Genomic DNA, 22,008 nt, shown 5'->3' on the forward strand with positions numbered 1-22,008 from the left:
GGGGGCGGGCGGGGAAGTAAGTGGAGCAATCTGTGAACCTCAGTATAGCAATGTCTTCACTGTCAAGGCTGTGAATTCTCAGACAAATGTTGGTTGGATCATGGACTGCAGATTCGTTCTTTTTAGTGACTTTCTTGGCAACTTCGCCAGGCGGTGAAGACATTGGGGAGTTTTAAATTGAATTCTTTATACAGAGCAGTGGACCCTTAAATATATTTCACTAATTACTTATCAGCTCATGATAGTGTCCAGGTATGCATTTTTTTTTGTAACTTACACACATTAAGACATACTGCATTCATCTGAGAGCTTTTAATTGGGAGCAGGTAGACTGTGAAGGATGTGGAAGTGATGCACAGACTCATTGCCTACATGGTAGCTTATTTGTAAGCAGCTCCGAACTGTTTCAGTGCCTTTGCAATCAAAAAATACTCCGTAATTGTGAATGTATTTGTTTCAGATGGCCTATACTGGTTTAATAGTTCAATTTCACTGTCTACAATATTGGACTATATTCAAATTCTAAACAAATAAAGCATCTAGAAGGACCACGTGTTTTTGAAAGAATGTGCAAAATGGAACTGAACCCCCTGGATGCCTTGACAGCTTCTGAAAAATTCATAATCTTAATGGAAAGAAGAAGAGTGTCAAAATCAGTCCAGCATACCTTTTTCTTAGTTTAGGGACTAAATGCAGGAGACCATTTCTGAAAAAGCTAATAAAGAGGGACCCATTTCTGAAACAGRTAATAAAGAGGGACCACAAAAAAAGGACACTTAGGAGAGAGAAGAGCACGAGGTTTCTCATAGCTCAAAAAAGATGGTCTGATGCCCTTGTAATGTGGGAAAAGGAGGCTAAAGACTGAAAAAACTAAAGCATTCAGAGAGCTGAGTTTTAGGTGACTGACAGGGACATACATTCAGATCAGTAATTCACAGACCTATGCGAACGGTTCAGCTGTAATATTTTCACAAGTAGTACAGCTTAAGCAATGATGGGGATGACTGAACAGTTCAGTTTAAACCATTTAGAGAATATTGATATGTTAAAGAAYGAAATAGTTAATTTCATGTTCTACTTGTATTTGGTTGCTAAAACATCATGAGTCAAAAACCTAAAAGCTTCAAAAGCAATGAGTGTTTGTTTCCATATAAGTACAATAAAGGAAGAGTACAGTGGAACTCAATGTCTCTAGATCAAAATGTTTCCTGATACAAACAGAAAATCCRAATGTGATTACAAAACAGTATTTGAGAAAATTCACAACACTTTAGAAATCATGWATGTTGCTTTGTAGCTGCCTGACAGGAACATGAATGTTGATTAGTGGGGAGTAATACTGTCTGCTCTTGTGATGTTTTTTGTTGACCTGAACTGATGTTTCCTTAAAACTCAGCCTCCATTTTCATTTAAAAGGAATGCTATAAGCCTTACTAATGGCAGCAGTAAATGTGAAAGTGAATCCTAAAGATTTARTATTCTGAAGGGACTGTTCTGAAGGAGTAAGAGCTCTACTATGTTATTTGCAAGCTTGTTGTATAACTCCGTATTGCACAGGAATGGCTCTGAGTTGGCAGAAATGTGCATTGTTGTAGGCCAGCCAGTAACTGGGTATCTTAATGAAATAGAATAGCACGAGCAGAGAAAAGACTATCTTCATGAATTTTCAAATATTGTGCAAGTTTTTACAAAGTTTGAGAATTATAGATGAGGGTAATTGGGCTATGAAATTTGGTTAAAACTAGCCTCTGTCTGTTATTGATTGGAAAGATGGTATCTTGGTTCTCAGCAAACAGTTACATTTTGTCATATTAATTCCCTTTTTTCTTTTTGATTGAACCTGGAATTGCACGTAGATTTCGAGACCTGTACTAACCTACTTGTTAAAACAATGTTACCTGTTTCCTGAAGCAATCAAGTTGTCTTCAAAATTCAGCTTTGGAGTTCATGAGCTCTCTGTTGGTTTTGTATTAGCCTTTAATCTCTGAAGATTTCTGCAAAAATCTTTAGGTCAGAATAGAAATKATTGTGGTCTCATCTTATTCTTCCTTTGGCCATATTTGTTTGTCTTGGTTTTAAAATTAATTGTTAATTATTTATAAAGTGCCTGTCCTAGTACATTAGATGCATATGCAAATTATTAGTAAATATTAGATTCAAAATAACTTGATTGCCCTGTCTAAACCTTAACATTTCCTGCACCATATAAGTTTACTTGGTAAGTGCTCACTRTGCAGAGGAAGAATAAAGTAGCAACCATGTTCTGCGGTCCTCTGACCATCCTTACCACTGATATATGTCACCATAGTTCTCTTCTCCCCAGCTGCTCCTCATCTGTGCTGAGCTTTCTAGAAATGTCTAGTTAACCTTGATGTTTAAAACAGAAATGTCAAAAGCCAGCACATAAGGTGAAAGAAATTCTCGTGGCCTTGCACATCATTTGTATCTGCAGCCTTTACTTCTTGAATGCTAAATAATGGAATACTGAAAATTGCTCCTTTTTCAGTGTGTAGCAGCATTCTTTCAAGTTCTGCTGTACCTGGATCTGGTTCAGTTCTAACTTTAGAAATGTATTAGCATTTTCTGTTGTCACTGTTGATATGATTCTTTCCCCCTCCATCCCACGCCCTCCTCTTTCTAGGTGTCCTACCGTTTTTTGTCTCATTGCTTTTCTGACTTAAAAGGAGGCACTGTTGAAATTGAATTTTAGCTGTTCCCCCTTTTTTCCCACACCTTTGACAAATAAGCACTTTCAACAAGATATCCGAGTTCCATCATCTCAGGGAGAAAATGTGCATAGTTGTCTCCTGAGCTCTGGCATCCCTAATGGGTTTGCCCTTTTCATGTTCTTTGTGTTCTGTCCATTGATAGCTGCGAGCCAGATGAGTTCAGCTCTGATTCCAAAGTAGAAGTGGGAGAGGCTACACATGCAAAAAGTGGACTCTTTACAGTGGTAGAATGCATTTGAATTGCGTTCAAATCCATACTGAAGGCTCTTCACTCCATATGTCTGACTTCTGTTACACTTGTCAAACAAATTTACTTCGTACTCACTTGAGGATAGCTCTTTGATCATTATCCCTTCAGTGTATGGAGGATTTGCATTTGTTAGTGGAGTCACGATCTCTATTAGGTGTCAAACACATAAATCCTTCAAATGTTCAGTAAGAGAATAGGAACCTTTTTGATACAACCAAAAAAMCACATTTGTTACACCTTAAATACTTCTGTAAAAAAAAATATCTAACCAAGTTATCTGCTGTATTGACTTTCCAGGACTCTGTATGTGTAAATAGAGCCTATTTATTAGTGAGCTGCAGCTAACATTAATAAGAACCTGTCATATCACAGTTTGACAAGTGAGGCTTCCTATTAATAATACTGATTTATATTGGAATATATGTATTTTTCTGAAGTAACTAGCACTGAAAAATGGAAACACTGGATTAAGTTGTTGAAACACTAGAAAGTGAGGTTTAGCTTTCATTTTATTTAAAAATAATACAAGATTTGTATTTTAAGAAATTTGGGGTTACTAAATGGGGGTGCTTTAGATGGGAAGTTGTTTATACATTGTACCCCTCTCACATTCTTGTTTCATAAACARAAGACATCAAGGATTCTACACATCTTCCTTGGTTGTCTTGAGATGATGTAACTGCTGAAGTTTTATTGTTAAATCAAGCATTATCAAATGTTTATCTATTACCTGTTTTCTTTGTAATAATTCTTTGGTGCTATTTATGGGTTTACAGGACGCAGAATTTTAGTGTGTACTGTATTAGGCACCAATGTTGTCAACAGTTATTATTACTAGTGCCCATATGTATCAGACAGCAGTGTTGAAATGTTACGGATTAAGAAATCTTTTTAAAAGCTTCAAATAAGTTTGAAGTTTCTTTATTGTTTGTGGTTGTGTTGGGTCCTAATATGTCCACACCCTTCCCCAGACAGTTGCTCTGTAGACTGGAAAATATTACACAAAAGGGATATTTTTAAGTCTTTTTTTTTTTCAACTGTGGACCTTTCTTTTTTTTTAAATTATTTTTCCTTTTTTTTTTTCCTGGAACATAAAAAGTAGTTCTGATGGGATATGGGGAAAAGGTAGTTGGCAAGTTGGCAACAAAAATACAATGTCAGGTTTGGTTGCTTCAATGCTCTTGCAATATAGTTACTACAGATTACATAAAAATGGTTTATTTTATTAGCTTCCAAATAATGTATATATAGATTTGTTAATGGCTTACAAGTCAAGCTTACTCTCTTTGCTTTTTAAGAAATAGTTATAGGCATGTTGTATTTGCCTTGTGTAAATTATAAAAGGCTATTTATTAAGTTTTCTGATAACTAATCTATTTATTAACCTGTATTGTTTTAAAATAAATGATTTATTTCTAGCTCAGTGATTGTTTTGTGACTCACCTTTATCAAATGGGGTAGAGGGGAAATCAGTTTCCCACACACTTAGCTGCTTTACAGGCTAATCCCAATTCATAAGACCAAACTATTTCCATTACTCTTTTATAAAATAGCAGCTTTGCTTTTAATCAGAATAGTAGGTTCTTGCATGGGTACAGATCAGTTGGCCCACAAAGGGCTCAGCTGTCCTATACCAGTGTCTGCCAGCAGGCTGTAGTCTTAATGTCTTCATTGGACTGAAGTTTGCACACAAGTAGAATAATGACACCTCTGGCAGAAATGTTTRCTGGGACTTGAGTCACTTCAGACTGTGTCTTCAGGGTGAGCAAGTACTCTGTTCCTGCACTGCTGTACATTGGTTACTTGTTAGAGCTTTTATTTCAAGATTTAGTGCTCCACAATTGAGTGTGCATTGAGTGACAACAGCTTGTAAGGAAGTCTGTGTCACCAGTCKGCTTTACTGTCTGTCATAATAGCTCTCTGTAGAAAGAATCACCTGGAAAATAATAGTGACTGCCCATCTCATCCTTCATCTGAAATTCCTAGCCCCTCATGTCAGGTACTGGCAAATACATAACTTGTGTGTATGTTTGTRTGTTTGTGTGTTAGACTTTTTTAATGGTGCTATTTATGATTAAGAACTGTTTCATTCTGTGCATTTGTGTTTCAGGGGATGGATACATTGATATTACTGCCAGTCAAAACTGAAAGTTATCTTTAAACAAGGAAACTAGTTCCTCAACAATATTAAATGTATGCAGTGGAAAGGATGGGTATGGATTTTTTACTGCAATTTTATTTTTAAAGGTATTGRTTATATTAATGCAATGTACAAAGATAGACCAGCAAACCAGAAAGGTTCTGCATGCAGCATCTCTGATTTTTATGTAGGTACAATAAGGAGTCTGCATGTTGTTAGCAAGAAGATTCAGCTATCCTCATCCTGTGCATCCCAGCAGCAGGGTCTCTATGGCAGCAGCGTTGTGGTAAAGGCAAATGTGCCATTTACACCACTGGTATTGTTGAAAGTCTGGGACATAATTAATCCTAAGCATATTTATCTCAGCAACGCAGTTCATATGGGAAGAGTGTTAAAGACAAAAATCTCATTGTGTCAAAAGAAAAAGAGAGTCCTGTTGATTTMTGTGGGTTTGTTCTAGAAGTTTAGGCCTTAAACAGAGTCCCTTAAGTTTCTTGTATGTGRCACTGCATGCTGTGCAAGTGGACTCTTCTGTTCAGCTGTCTTTGTGAAATGCAGCAGGGAAGTGGTCACCAGAGACCCTGTTAAAGCTTCCTGAGGATGTAGCGGTGTATTTTTGCTCTTTTAAACTTTACAAGATGTTTATACACATAGCAGAAACTAAGCCCTCAAAAATCCCATCCATAGCCATGCAAAAGTACCTACACTGACCTCTCTCATGAAGTTCCTTGGGCACAGGGATGGTTTGTGCAGCTGAGTTGCCCAATGAGAAAGGGTAAAATTAAGCAGGTTGCCAGCATTCTCATGCCCAGTTGGAGTTCTTGCCAGATACTTCGAAAACATGCCTGAAATATTGTGCTGTTGCAAATTACTCTGAGATGGTTTGAGTATTTTCCATTACTGAGCACAACCYTTGGCTTTGAAGTAAATAGTTGATGTGCCAAATTCTGTGCCTAATTGAAAGTACTTGAATTCATACTTTGTGTGAAGAGATGTGTRTATGTTAAGCAGAACTAGCAGTTGAACAAACACAAGGAACGGGATTAATGGAACAACTAAGTTCCACAAGGGTCTAAAATGCTTAGTGGAGTCCAGTTAATATTTTCAGGTATTTATTCATTATTGTTTTACCTTAGTTTAACACTAAGAGAGAGGTGTTTCTGAAGGGAGGAGAGTAGAGGTAGACAAGAATGGAAAGGGAAGACTAAATTTACTTGCTTCAGACATCACTCTTGTTTAACTCAGAAATACATAYGCATACACGTTATCAGCATTTGGCATGATCACAGGCACATGAGTTTCTTAAGTTCCTTTAAACTTTGAACCTAGCTATCAGTACTTAGATGCWTCTGTTCATACTGTACTAGTTTAGGTGGTACAAGTGTTAATATTTAAATCCATTTCAGGAGCCATTTTCACAAGCTGTTGACTTCTTCAAAGACTTCACAGTTTTGGTATCTTGCGAAACACAGAAAAGCCAGTGTCCTGCTGTGTCATTACTTAAGTAATGACTGTAAATTGCTTAGCAGCTTTTATATATTAAAATATATTTTTGCGCACACACACACACACACACACACACAGAGACACACAGATACAGACAAAACTATTTTGTAAGTGCAAAGTTCATGTCAAGAATACTAGACTAGTTTTACAGTGGGGAATGGAATGTTCCCTTAAGAGAATAAAATAGACCTAAAATTTATCCATGTGCTTTGAGTGGTTTAGAAATTTAATTTTTGTGACAGATGAAAGACCATTTTTAATGAGCTATAACAGGAGGTAATGTGATGAGGAGTGGCATTGTTACAGGTATTCTGTGAGAGAAAGCCAAGATTAGTTTTGTTTCCAGGTCTTTCCRGGTTTCACAAAAATGAAGCAGCTGCTTGTGCAGACTAGGATAATGTCAAAACAATTCCTGAGAAGGCTAAAAAAGTAGGAATTGCTGTCACTGAGGGATGTGGCAAAACTGTCTTGTGTTTCAAGAGGCAGAGCTGCATCTTCTGTCTGGAGCTAGCACAGGTATTTTGGCAGTGTTGATTGTTCAGACTTTATGTTACAAGGCAGCTGTGTAAAGCATACTCATATAGTCCAGAAGCAATGGAACGATCCTCKGAGCCTGAAGATTGTAACTGTTTCAAAGACTCCTTGCTGTGTGCCCAGGTCAAATATTTGTCTAACTGTATGTATCCATTTACTTAGTATGAGATTGAAGCGGTTTGGATTGTAAAGCACGTGCTGAGAGTSGGTGAACCGGATTCATTAACCATTCCCTTTATCCCAGGGCCCAGTAAAATGGCTCTCTCCCTTACTGCAAACAGCTTGTGTTTATTTCAGCCTGGAAAAGAGAAGGCTTCAGGGTGACCTAACTGCAGCCTTCCAGTACCTGAAGGRAACTTACAGGAAAGCTGGGGCACTATTTATGTAGTGACAGGGCARGAGGGAATGGTATCAAAGTGACAGAGGGTATGTTTTAGATTAGATATTGGAAAAAATTCCGTACTGTGAGGATGATGAGGAGCTGGAACAGGTTGTCCAGGGAAATTGCGGATGTCCCATCCCTCGAAGTSTTCAAGGCCAGGTTGGATGGGGCTTTAAGCGACCTGGTCTACCTAGTAGAAKGCGTCCCTGTCCACGGCAGGGAGGRTTGAAACTGGATCATCTTCAAGGTCCCCTTCCGACCCAAACCATTCTGATTCTGCGATTTTGTGTGAGTGTAAAATCTGGGCGGCGCGGTTGCTGGCAGGGGCGCCCGCCCGGGGCGGAATGCGGGAATGCCTTGTCCAGGCTGCAGGGCGGCGCGGCGGGGTTGGAGAGGCGGGGCTGATGCCGGCTGAGGCCCAGCTCTGCCCGGGMATGTGCCCGCTCCCGGCGAGCCGCCAGCCCGCCAAGGGAAGGCGGGGCTGCGGGAAGGGGAATGTGACCCGCGGCGGGCGGGGCTCGGGGCCGGACCGCGCCCCTTCCGGCGGCCGCTGCCGGAACCGCGGAGGGGAGGGGGCGGCCGAGGCCGGGACACCGCCTCGCCTTGCGCTGCCGGGCCCTCCCGTCCTGTCCCCTCATGGCGCTGGAGCGCTCGGCCACCCGCTCTTCCCGCCGCCCGCTCCGGCCTCCCCCGCCCCCGTCTCCTCTCGGTTCGCCGCTCCCGGGGGAGATGTGAGAGGGGCCGTGACCCAGGTAACGGGGCAGAGAGGCGGGGAGGGGGCCTGGCCGGCCCCTCGGGGGGCGGGGGAAGGCGGAGCTCCTTCCCCGCGGAGCGCTCGGCGCAAGGCCCTGGGCGCTGCGGGTGAGGAGCGAGCGGGCCGGGGGGCGCGGGGCTCCGGGCCTGGAGTCTGGCTACACGAACCCAAGGGGGTTTCTCCGTGGTGGGAAACTTGGTGTGGTTTGGTCTGAGAAGGTCGAGATTAAAAGCGCTACATCGGGTTGTGTGGAGGGTTCTCCCACCGGGCAGAAGTGTCCAGGTACTGTGTGCTGGGTCTGCCCGTTCTCCGGAACCTCCGTGCCTCGTATGGGAGTTCGTGCGTGTGCTTAACCAGGGAGCTAAACCGGTTCATCTTCGGTTTGGTCCAGGGCTGACTTATCCGAGCTTGATGGTTGTGCAGCGTGGTTCCAGAGCACCTTCAGCAGAACTTCAGAGCCCTGGTGCTTTATTTTGACGTGAAAAAAATCATCTTAGTTTTGCATCCTAGTTCATTGTCTTGCCATGGGGAGGTTTAGGTTGGACATCAGSAGGAATTTCTTCACAGGGTGATAAGGTATTGTTGTGGGCTGACCAGGGAGGTACCTGGTGRAGTCTCTGTCCCCAGAGGTGCTTAAGAAAAGACTGGACATGGCACTCAATGCCATGGTCTGTTGATACAGTGATGGTTGGGTCATAGGTTGGACTCTATCTTACAGGTCTTTTCCAACCTAATTGATTAYGATTCAGAGTGATGATTTTTGTTCATTCATACACTGTGAAGATGTTGCCTGGCTCTAACTCTTTTCTTCCTGTTTTTTTCCCCCCCAATCTTTTATTTTTCAAGCAGTCACCTTTCTCTATTTCACTACAGTGTCTTTAACTTTGTTTGTAATGAAAGCATGATAAATGTATGTCATTGTGCTTCTGTCTAAATGCTTTTGATGTGTCTCATTGTATACAGTTAGGGTTTTTTTCCCCTGGAAGAGAACAGCTTTGTTGATAGAATATTATTCCATAAGGTTTCGTCAGCATCATTGTATTTAGAATTCATTGTCACASTGGTTCTGCTTTTGTTAAAGTAGTTAATTCTCATGATAAAATTCTGGCAAAAAGAAAGCAGGTTATAACAGGTTAGCAGTCATATCAAAGAGTAGCAGTGACTAATGTCTGTATTGGACTTTTAACTTCCTGAGTTATCTTAAATTTGAAACAGCCCATATTAAATACTAAAGGTGGAACTTCAGTGACCCTGTGCTGGTCACTCCTCCCACGAGAGTGGAGCTCAGGTGCTGGGTACAGCAAAGATGGGGCAAGTCTTATCTTGCTTCTATTTTGATAGCTTTCCATGRAAATAGTCAATGCAGTGTCAGCTATAATGCACTGTCTGTAGTTTGTATTCAGTTAATGAATAACACTGTGTTAGTGAAAATACTTTTTGCTTTATGTGAAAATGCTTTAATTAAATAGAATTTTTTATAGAATAAATACAAATAGCACATGCAAACAATAGGTTTTTAATGTACTTTTTTTTTGTTTCCTCCTGGTTTCATAAAATGGAGTGCTTGTTGCTTTTGCTTTATTAACTGAAATCTGTTGTAAAGAATTCATTTTCCCCATAGTTTACTTAAACCTCTTAAAATAGGCAACTTTAGGATGGATAAGGTATGTTTTGCTCTCTGAGCACATGTGGTAGTGCTTCTAACATATATATGCATATATATAACATCGTAAATATTTTTTTAGCTTATATAGCCTATGTGTAATATGTAAAGAATTGTGTGTAAGTTTGGGCAGTCTTTAACTTTGACAGAGCTGGAAAMCTGTATTGTGTATTGGGGCAGATGTGCAATGGGAAATTGAACATATCGTTTCCTAAACAGAGTATATAGAATCTTTAGGTGCTGTGTGCATCCATCTTAGCCTTTCAAAAGTGCATGTGACTAAGTTTTGAACTGGCAGCTCTTTTATCTTAATCATGTGTTGTATCTGTCCTTCAGTGTTGTCTCTATAYCTGTGTTTAAAATATATGTTTGTGAGTGATGGAAGATGTCTGAGGAAGGCTCAGATTTAGTAATTAGGTGTATTTAGGGGATTTGAGTAATCTTACTGAGGATATTTCTGTGTTCATACTCCCCACTGCCCCAGAGTTGTGTATATCCAAAGGAGGGCTGTGAAGGTGGTGAGGAGTGTAGAGAGGAAGCCATACGAGGAGCAGCTGAGGGTAATTGCTCTGTTCAGCATGGAGGAYACTGAGGGGAGACCTCATCATGGTCTACACCTTCGAGATGAGGGGAAGCAGAGGTGCAGGCACTGATCTGTTCTTTCTGGTGACCAGTGGCAGGACCCAAGGGAATGGCCTGAAGTTGTGTCAGGAAAGGTTTAAGTTGGATGTTGGTTAAATATTCCTCACCCAGAGGGTGGTTGGGCACTGGAACAGGCTGCCCAGGGAAGTGGTCACAGCACCAGCCTGACAGAGTTCAAACTGTATGTGTTCAGGCAGATAGATGGTTGTGATTTTTGGGGCTATCCCATGCAGGGCCAGGAGCTGGACTTGATGATCCTTGTGGTTTCTTCCCAACTCAGCATATTCTATGGTTTCTATATAAACATCCTCTGAAAACTCACCATACCAAAGCCAATAATTAAAACTCCGTATAAAAGTTCCTTAGCACTTTAGTTACAGAATGAAACTGAAAGGTTTATGATAATATTTCAGTTCAACTTCAGTATGGTACCTTCTAAAGAGTAGCTGAGATCACAGGTTAGTTTTTTTATTTGTGAGGGGAAAAGCAAAGGGGTGAAATAAGTAAGGCTTCAGGCAAGACATATCTAAGGAAGATCAAATCTAAAATCACACTGATTTGTTATTCAAGTGTTTTTAAAACAAAAATCCTCTTACTTTTTAAATGTAGATGAGACATTTTAAAGTCTTGTGTGTCATACATGAAAATGAAATCAGCATGAAAGAATGGACTTCTTTTTTTTCTGAAATCTTAAAATGCCAATTGTTATTTTTAACTTCTGTTTTAGATACTTAATTTTGAAATACTTAAGAAGTGAATACCTCTGGATTTTGGAACAAAATTGGTATGTATCATGAGCCTTCTAAAGACTCATTACGGAACATTTGGATTTCTGATTTGTTAGGAATTGTTTGTTTCCTGTAGTTTTATGCCTGTGAAAAGGAAGAAGGGAACACATAATAGCCAGTGTGACATATAACAGTCAATRTGACACGTAGTAGTCAACATGTATTTGTTAAAGCAACTTGTTGATTCAACCCCTTTTTCTTCCATGACAAGCTTTRTCACTAGAAGGACATTAAATAGGTGCTTAATTCCAATGTTAGAAACATAAAACTTGTCATGGAGCTCTTGTAAATAAGCAGAATTGACAGTAAAATACCACAGAACAGTTCAAAAGATGCAGAATGGCTGTACCTGGAGTATTACCATCTTTCCGAAGCAGACCTTTGTTTAAAAATCTTTCGGCATGTCTGATCTTTGGCTGTTTAATGTTATTGATCAGGCTCAAAAGACAAAGAAATAATCAATGACATTGGGCAGGGAAGGGTTGCCGGTGTGTAATCTTGGTTGAATGTTTTCAGGAAACATTCTGAAAACAWGGTGTTTTTATATTGGAGTAAATGGAAGATATTACACCCAGGCAGAAATAATTTGCTGTACAAGTGCAGGAGTTTATTCTAATAGAGAAGTTGAAAATGAGTCAGCAGTAGGTGACTGCAGAAAAAGGGCTGAGAAAACCACCCGATTTGGATATATWAAAAGAAATACAGTCTTCCACTGTATTGCAGAAGTGATAATAACTCAAGCTAAAGTACTGTACACAGCTTCGGGAATTCCACTTAAAAATACTATTGGGAAAGGACCCAGAGACTGGCACAGTAGGAGGTGCCAAGCAGCTAACCTGCAGAGCAGTGTTGATATGTGGATGCAAAGATAAAGGGACTTGTATCTTTTTCCAGTCCAGAGTGGACAAACGCGATGGGCTTTGGTAGTGAAAGTGAAGATGATTAGATAATGAAARTTCCTGATGGCATCAAAGCATGGCTGCCATGTTTGTGAAGTTTTCTTTGCAAGTATTTCATGGGAGAAGYTTGGCTGAATTATCTATAATGAGGAGCAGCAGTGAATCATGTAGTACATGGCCAAGGGTTGAAGTAAATGGCCTGTTAAAGTAATTTTTTTGCTTAATGGCATCCTGTTCATAGTTGAAAAGAGCAGGTTTTGTAAAAGATTTTTGCTAAATATATGCTGAATTAAATAATTTAGCATATATTTAGATTACTTCTTGCAAGTCTTTTAAGACTGTCTACTGAACTCTGGAGGRCTTGTGGCCAAGTAAGCAAAGTTGGAATAATGTACCATGTCTGCCCTTCCCAGCTCTAATTATTGCTTCCATAGAATGTACAACTTGTGGAAGTGATACTAATTTTCTTTGGCTGATAACTCCCACATACTTATGTTGATCTGATTGTAAAATACTATTTTATCTCATTACACCACTTTGAGCATTTCTGAGTATTTAGAGAGCTCACTTGCTACAATAAATGTAACAGCTCTTGAGGACTGTGTTTGTGCTGTTTTGGGAGAAAAGGACTTCTGAGCAAAGAGACAAACAGGTGTTAGCCTATGTTTTACACCAGAGAGTCTGTATCTTGCTAGCATTTGTGATACTTTTTGGTTACATCTTGAAAATAAGATGAAACTTTGAAACTTTGTTGGCAAACCTGGATTTGCTTRTCTCCCACACTTTTTTTTCTCATTCTGAGTTTATCTATCTGTCCCTGTCTGGTAACCTTCAAACCCAGTTCCCTGTGTGTTCTGTCACTGCAGTGTTGCCCACTGAGAGTTATGATTCATGACACCAGCAGATCCTCAGGCAGTTCATTAATGAGTGGCTCTGGGAGGCATGGTAGATATTGTAGCTTCTGTGGATAGGAGAGTCTCATCCCTTGATTACTTCCCTGAAATGAGAGCAGGAAATTAGTACTCCTGTGTGACACTGCTGGTCTTGAGTGGATGAAATGTTCTATGTGTTAAAATCAGCTGTGAACTTGATTAAAGAACTTCTGCAGAACTGCACGACTGCCAGCTTTATTTAACTCCTACATTTTCTGGCTTCTCTCTGTTTATAACCTAGTAGTCATTCTGGCTGCTGGAATGCAACAGCTTTGGCACATCCCAAGGCAGAAACATGAGAGGCGTATTTATTCCAGAAACTGCTCATTTCATGGCATTTTCTTTTCTCATGCCCATAGATAATTTTACTTGATTGCATTTATGATAATGCAATAGTTCTTCTTTTATTAAGTCTCAGGATTAGAATTAGAGTCCTGATTTCCTAAAATGTAAAACTTCTGGTGCCTGGTGCCTTTGACCTTGCATACGTCAGTACTACACATGCAAATTATATCTGTGCTGTATGCAAAGGGAACCACATCTCTTCAGGGAGAAGYTGGGTTCACTGTGATTGTGATGACATTTGCCTGCAGATGTAGGCATCTGAATAAACCTTGGGTGGAAACAAGGGAGTCCAGCCCAAGCAGAAATGGGACTGGCCATGTCTGTGAGGACAAATAAGTTTGATGGGAAGAGGTGGGAGTTTATCTGAATTTCTGTAATTTAAGTGTTTGAGATTTGAGTAGTTTRCAAGGTTAACTAAGTGGTTGACAGGGCACTTCAGTGTATTTGGGACATAGGGCAATGTAGAACTACTAGTATTGAAGTGTAGCATCCTTTTTGAGTCTAAATTCATAAAGTTACCTGTCAGCACACAAATTTCCTCATTCTTTTGCAATCAAATTCTTCCTCTGCCGAAAAGAAAAACAGCCTGTGCCTCTCCCTTGTTTCTGGAATGCAGTGGGTGGAAGGTGTCAGGATGGGACTAACTGATGCTCTTTTTCCTCCCTCAGCCAGGGAGAGAAGAAAAGGGGAAAAAAATGTGTCTTTACCAATATGGAGAGTTATCTTTTAGTGAAAAGCTACACTAGTAAAAATAATCCGWTTAGAAATATAACTGAAGTAGCAAACGTTGAAAAATCTGGTGAAGTAAAAAGCTTAGCAAAACCAACCCCTTTTCCCYCAGGTGATGCTATAGCAGTGTCACATTTTGCATCAGCTGGAGCTCGATTACCTGAACGGTGTGCCTTACACCTGCTAGAACAGATGGCAGAAAGARCAGTCACAGAAGTCTTACATGTTTTCCTTGCATTGAAGGAAGGGATTGAAAGTCGTTTGAATTCAAAACCAGGATGGTGTTTTGGATGGATGTGGTTGGTGAGGTGGCTGGGTTTGGTTTGTCTCATACACTGATGGTTTTTTGAGAAGTAGTTTTTGACATGCAAGGATCTAGTTTATTTTTAAAAATTGCTAGAAAGTGAAAGCACTCTMTTGCAGGTCATTTACCTAGTTTCTCCTACAAAGTAAGATATTAAAAATGACTCTGCAATTATTAAGGAAAAGGATTTGAGAATTTTGAACTGTGGCTCTCGCAGCATTTTGAGCAGCGCTGTGTTGAGTGCTTACTGTCTTCCTGTACTTTTTCATAACCTAACTGGATGCAAGTAAGAGGATCTGTGTTCAGTTTTAATGCTAACCTACTAGTAGCTCTCTGCTAGGTTTTCCTAGATATATAGCAAATTAATCAAAGTTGAAAGCATGAAACTACAGGGAAAAKGAATATTGAAAGAAAGAAGGTTTTAAAGAAATAAGTGCTTCATACACATATGGGAAATTCAGTTAAATAAATCAACAAACAAAAGCATTCTTTCTTGCCAGATTGTCCTGTTTGTTAAAGACTTATTGCATGGGCATGCATGTGAGGTTTTTTTTTGTATTATGAAGATGGCTATATGATTGAACATCCTTCTAATATTCTCTTTCATTTTTCTAGGACGTTTATATGGATGAAATGCTGCAACTGTTCTCAAACTCTATTACAAACTGATTTCAATGTAAGTAATTTTTTGATCAGTATAATCAGTTAGATGATGTGCCAGACACAAATCAGTGTGCTCAAGGAAAAGAAAAAGAAGTGACAAATTTGTAAAAGTTCTTAAAATTTCTCAAAGAATTTTTACTTGTTTGGGTTTCRGTTTATATGCCAGGTCAGAAACCCTTCCCTTTCCATGTTCAAACGTGTTAGTTACTCATCCATGGTGCAAGCTTACACATGCTTCAAAGATTGGATTTTTTTTTTTTTCAGCCATTGTTAGCAGAGGTCATTTACAGGAGAACCAGTCACATGAGCCRTTGAGGATTTTCCTATACAGCATATATTTCTCCCAGCTTAATTCTAATATGTTTGTTTTGCTCATGTTTCAGCATTGCATCATCTTTGTTGAGTAACAGAAGTTCTACTCCTCACTGATCAATGTGACAGTGTTCAGTAGTTTACGAGATGAGCCAAACTCGTGGGAAGTATGACTTCTGTATAGGTCTGGTGTTGGCTATGAGTTCCAGCATTTTCATTGGAGGAAGTTTCATCCTGAAAAAGAAAGGACTCCTCCGGTTAGCCAGGAAAGGCTCCATGAGAGCAGGTAAATACGTACATCTATTAATAAATTGCTGATGTTTAGATTTTGCTGTGTAACAGGTCACTTCTGTTCATTAGTTCATTGTTTTTGACTTCTTCGTTGGTTTGTTACACRTATATGAAACCTAAAACATAGAGCTGATGTGCTTTTTCTCTGGTGTCAGATAGCCCTGACTCTGTGTGTTACACATGCTATATTTAATTCATATGTAATGCCCCCTGGGGACATTTGTCAAAGGATTCCTTTGTATGTCAGTTAAGTCTAAATTGTACTTGCAAATTGAACTTGCAAGCAGCACTCTTAACTATGTCTGTGCTYTTGAGTGAGTGGATTTAAGAGAGTGTTAACTGTGTTTGGGTGTCAGGAGATTGTTTTAGAAAACTAAAAATCACGTGTAGTAATTGAGTGTGATGAGTAGTGTTCCTCCAGGGTTCATACTGGAAGCAATGCTATTTAGTATCTTAATTGGTGATACAGACAGTGGGAATGATTGAGTATGCTGGCAGCGGGCTTGTGGATCATACCAAGCTGAGTGGGGCAGCTGATGCTCTGGAGAGAATGAAGTGGCATCCAGAGGGACCTGGATGGGCTTGAGGAATGAGTCTGTGCAAACCTCATGAGTTTCAACAAGAACAAGAGCAAGATGCTGCATCTGAGTCAGGGCAACCTCYGGTATCAACACAGGCTGGGGAATGGACAGATGGAGAGCAGCCCTGCCCAGAAGAACTTGTGGGTGCTGGTGGGTGAGGCTGGACATGACCCAGCAATGTGTGCTCACAGCCCAGAAAGCCAAAYGTGTCCAACTCAGGTGTGACCAGCAGGGCAAGGGAGCASATTCTGCCCCTCTGCTCTGCTCTGCTCTGSTGTGATCCCACCTGCAGTGCTGCACCCAGTTCTGGGGTCCTCAGCACAAGAAGGACACAGACCCGTTGGAGGAAGTCTAGAGAAGGGCCATGAAAATGATTCGGGACAGAATATTTCTATGAAGATAGGCTGACAGAGTTGGGATTGTTCAGCCTGGAGAAGAAAAGTCTTGGAACACCTTATAGAGACATCTTCCAATACCTAAAAGAGGCTTATAAAAAAGACACAGATTTTTTTTCTTTTAACAAGGGCCTGTARTGACAGGACAAGGGACAGTGGTTTAAATTGAAAGAAGATTGATTTGGGTAGGATAGTTGCACCATCATCATATCATTCAAAAGGTTGACTCTGAATATTATTAATTCAATACCTGTCATCTTTGCTTCTAAAAGATGGTTGATCTTGAGATGCATAATTCATGCCACCCTGGTTTGAAATGAGAAAATGTGATGTTTGCACATGTAATCAACCACATACAAACCATGCACAGTTTCCACAGAGTATTAGTCTTATTAAGAGACACATAAGTTGGCTTTTCATGTCATTTCAGTGATTTGAAAGAACTGATTCCTAGGGTAATGCAGATATGATCATCAATGCCATTTCTAATACAAAAGAAATAAAATAACTGGTTATCAAAGTAGGGTGTAGGAGGCACATGTACATCAGAAATTGAAGATGCTTTGATTTCAACCCCTCTACCTAGAAAGCCTAGGTAGCAAAAGGCTGCTTATGTTTTTAAGGGCATAGGTTGCAAAAATTATTTTATGTATGGCATTGTTACTAGTGATGGGGTATTGATGTTTTTAGTTGAGTAGCCAACATTCCTTCAATTTTAGGTCAAGGTGGTCATGCATACCTTAAGGAGTGGCTGTGGTGGGCTGGACTTCTTTCAAGTAAGTATAAAAAATAAYTCATCTAAGTTTCAAAAATACATTCTGCATATATAATTTTAATAAATAACTATGCCACAGATGGCAGCATGGTTACAAAAAAGAGAATGAGATTGGGATTCTACAATACGTGGTAATGTTATCTGGTGATTTGATGCRTACAGTTCTAATTATTTTAATATAACTTCTCTCACACCAGAGGTTGTTTGTTTAATGTAACTGCCCTCTTTGTGCAGTGGAACTAAGCAGACAGTGGTTTTGTATGTCTTTCTTATTGTATGCATTCTAGTTTTTGTTTTATCAGAGAAGTACTTAGATATGTAGGATTTCTTAAAGGGAAGCATGTTTTGGCATTATACCTGTTTTCTATTTTTTTTTATGCTTAAACTCTCCATTTACTGGCTGTATTGAGATGACTATGGCTTACTGTCTGTGCTGTGCTATATCCTGCTATTGCAGATTTCACCATGCAGAAGTTCATGAATCAAGCTGGCAGGATGGGGAGCTACAACTTAGATATTAAAATAGAACATATTCTGATTTGGTAGAATTAATTCTAGTACCTGTTGCAGTTCCACAGCCTCTTTTTAAAATTTAATAGTGGGGGAGAGGGGCAGAGGTGTGTTCTGCTAGTACTGTTAGCTGAATGCTATCATTAGAATTTTCCATTGTTCCCTTGCTGCATGTTTGTGTCTACACGAACACTTGCCCTGCATCAGAGATTTGTTGTATGAGACAGCCTAACTCGTGGGTTTTAATTCCTGTTCCTCTGCAGTGGGAGCTGGCGAAGTTGCAAACTTTGCTGCCTATGCTTTTGCACCAGCTACATTAGTGACTCCCCTAGGAGCTCTCAGTGTTCTTGTAAGGTAAGAAATACTAACAGAAAGCATGTGATTTGAGAGAGAAAACTAAAACTTTATTAGTTAGTAAAACTAAAAATTTATTCAGAAATATGTCACTGAACTATGCTGTAATAATTGGGGTTTGTTCTTCACAATAAATAAGAGTGCTTCTAAAAAAATGTCAGGAGTAACTTTTAAAGTTTCTGCAAATATGTAGTGACTGATCTAAAAGGGTTCTAGCAGTGTATCTGCATCCATCTCTGAAAAGCTGTTTTCTTCTGCATTTAAAAAACATGGTGATTACAACAAAGCAGTATTTTTTTTCCTAAGTAAATATTTTTGCCTTTCTAAAATTATTTTTGCAAGTTTTTAGACACAGCATTTTTTGGCAGGCAGCAWAAAAAAGCGGTTCTGGGCAGAGATGCCAAATATTGGCAGGTAGTTCTGTCCATAGCAGGCACCTTGAGACAGAAAATAGTAGCTCTTTTAAAGCTCCCATTATCTGTGCAAGTGACCTGTACAGTTAAAATAGCCTGTAAGTTCATGAGCAAATGAATATTACTAATTCTGTGTTTAATGGTGCCTTTTTTATTTCTTAGTGCCATTCTGTCATCCTTCTTTTTAAATGAAAAACTTAATTTACATGGAAAAATAGGGTGTTTGTTAAGTATACTGGGATCAACAGTGATGGTGATACATGCTCCTCAAGAGGAAGAAGTAGAAACTTTGGATGAAATGTCCCACAAACTAGGGGATCCAGGTAAGGAAAAATGCTGGCTTGATACATACACAGCCCATCATTTCTTCATTGTAGTTTCATTACTGCTGCCCTCAAGTTCCAGGAAGATGGCCTGTGTGTGCTTCATGTGGACATACTGTCCAAATGAAGKAGAGATTTGAATTCTGTAACATAATTCCATAGGGAAGTTTGCATGATGCCAATGAACTTGTCTGGCCTTGAATAAAGTGCCCTCATGGCAACCACTCATGGCTTTTGTTTAAACAATGGTCAGTGAAGTGCAGGCRGATAAACAAAACTTCTATAACTTTTGATTGAAGTGTGCTGTCTCCAAGCCAACTTTGAGCTCTCCTTAAAATGAAAAAGTAGGTGTTGTGATAAGTGTCTGCTGAGAAGTAAAATCCTAGAGATGAGCTGCTCTGCCTGTGTGGAAGATAAGGCATTCACAAATGCAAATCTGCAAAATATTAATTGTACAAAGGCAGTGCCCATCTTAAACATGAGGAAATAGCCAGCAGAGATTAAAAAGCTTTTCTTAAGGAATGACCTGATCGTTGGAAACCTGCTGATGAATACAGTTGGATGCCAGAACTTATCTCCTAAAGAAAATTCAATTCAGGCTCAAGCCTGTGTCCAGTGGCATCTACACCTCAGTGAGTGTRTGTGTAAGGCAGTTTAGCAATCTAATCTTGTAGCCATTCTTGCCAATAGACTGGTAAAGGTAATACAACATGCCTGAGGTACATTCCTTGTTTTGGCTAGCTCATTCTAAAATCATCTTAACTGTGATGTTGGAGCAGTAATGAGAAACATCCTGAGCTCTTCTGTTTAAACTGTTGGTCCCATTGTTAATGAGTGTTTGCTCTGTAGTCTGTATTTCTAAGATAAATATCCCTGTTTCTGAGAAACAGTGTCCATAAGTAACAAGCGTGTCAGTTAGTGTCTATAAATAACAAGTTTTTTTTTTTCCCCCAACCACAGGTTTTGTGGTCTTCGCAACGCTTGTTGTCATTGTGTCTTTAATTCTAATATGYGTGGTGGGACCTCGTCATGGACAGACCAACATTCTCGTGTACATAACGATTTGCTCTGTAATCGGAGCCTTATCCGTCTCCTGTGTAAAAGGTTTGGGCATCGCTATAAAGGAACTTTTCGCRGGAAAACCAGTTCTGAAGCATCCCTTGTCTTGGATTCTGCTGCTAAGCCTTACTGTCTGTGTGAGCACGCAGATCAACTATTTAAACAGGGCTCTGGATATATTCAACACWTCAATAGTGACTCCAATATATTATGTAATCTTCACAACATCTGTTTTAACTTGTTCTGCCATCCTTTTCAAGGAATGGCAACACATGGCGGCTGATGACATTATTGGCACCTTCAGTGGCTTCCTGACGATTATTGTGGGGATCTTTTTATTGCATGCCTTCAAAGATGTTAACTTCACCCTAGCAAACCTGCCCCTCTCTCTGCGGAAGGATGACAGAGCAGCAAATGGCACTTTGCTGAACACATACGACAGCTTTCATAATGATGAAGAAAGTTCTGCCTGCCTAGGTGAAATGCAATCCACTGAGAGTCTCTCAGCCAGGAGAAATGGAAGTCTGTCAGCCTTCTAAAAATACCCAYGTGTTACTTATGAAAAGAACAATTCTGTAACCCTGGAATTTTTTTTTTCTGCTGTGAAATGTCTGAGCTTGTCTGGAAATTTATGTACTTTTTAACAGTATGTGTAGACAATCGTTGATTTTTAAGTTTGATTAGTTTGGATAAAGAACACTGAAACTTTTTTTTTGCCTTATTTTTACTTTAAAAAGTACTAAAATGACCTCAGACCACAATTGGTTGTGTTGCTTAAGTTATGTGTAAATACTTTCATTTCATTCTTCTGTTTTTAAGATGTATTGCACTAATGACAATTTTATCAAAAATAAATGGCTTTATTTCTGCATTGGTGGTAAAAAGGTTGCAGTGAACCTGGATCCTTTTGTACTTGTGCCCTGACTGACCATGGAGTGACTGTAACCATGTTGAAACAGGAGCTGCAGCAACTGCTCCTGTCCTAGTTTGTGAAAGAGAAAAGGGAAAGCTATAACCGAGGACAACTGATGCTTTGAAAACACTGGTTAGGTAAAGCTGTGTGAAAAACTTGCTGGATTTGCATAAAAAACCCCCACCTTTACGAAATCAGATTAACTGGCTGGCAGAAACAAGAAGGGAGGAACTTCTGCTCTGTTTGGGTAGGTGAGGTGGTAGCTCCTGCCATGACAATTTATGTAGAAGGAAGGATCTGAGTCATTACCAGTAGCCACAGAAGCTGTTTCCTCTTCAGTAAAAGAGGTCAGGTCGTGTCTGTGCTGCACCATGCTGCCCTGGCTCTGCAGACCTGTTCTGTGTTCCTAATGTTACAGCTCGAACTCAGAACTGCTATTTTTTTTTTTTTTTGCAGCAATGCTGGCACAGGCTATGACATTGAATTTTTCAAAAAGAGCCAAAAAAAGAGCAACACTAATGTTATTGCTTAAAAAAAAAGGGGGGTGAGGCAGGTAGGTGGTAATTTAATTTYGTAAAGGCAGAAAATAAAAATTGGTGGTAGAGATTTTATATATAGATAAAAAGGGKTTTTTAAATATATATAGAGGTTTTATATACAGAAGTTTTGTATATGTTTTATATAAGAACATTTCTACCATGCTTGTGAAAGTTGGGACAGAGATTAATAATTACTGCTGGATGTTGTCAGGTTTACTCCTTAGTTTTTAAGAGAAATGGAGACTTTTCCTAGGACAGAAAAAAAGACCAAGTTTACCATCTG

The 22,008-nt window shown here is 39.6% G+C and overlaps 1 protein-coding gene across 1 annotated transcript; it reads left to right on the forward strand.

Annotated features, from left to right (window-relative positions):
• Window positions 1-8,379: 8,379 nt before the first annotated feature.
• NIPA2 (NIPA magnesium transporter 2) lies at window positions 8,380-21,632 on the forward strand. The gene is made up of 8 exons (XM_057368100.1): window positions 8,380-8,402; window positions 11,328-11,384; window positions 15,213-15,273; window positions 15,644-15,858; window positions 17,559-17,615; window positions 18,388-18,478; window positions 19,054-19,214; window positions 20,175-21,632. Exons 4-8 carry the CDS (start codon window positions 15,720-15,722, stop codon window positions 20,810-20,812), a joined length of 1,086 nt encoding a protein of 361 aa, XP_057224083.1. The 5' UTR covers window positions 8,380-8,402; window positions 11,328-11,384; window positions 15,213-15,273; window positions 15,644-15,719; the 3' UTR covers window positions 20,813-21,632.
• Window positions 21,633-22,008: the final 376 nt, after the last annotated feature.

The sequence above is a fragment of the Malurus melanocephalus genome, unplaced genomic scaffold (assembly GCF_030028575.1).
Source record: "Malurus melanocephalus ecotype Western Australia unplaced genomic scaffold, MMel_1.1 scaffold_88, whole genome shotgun sequence".
Lineage (NCBI taxonomy): Eukaryota > Metazoa > Chordata > Aves > Passeriformes > Maluridae > Malurus > Malurus melanocephalus.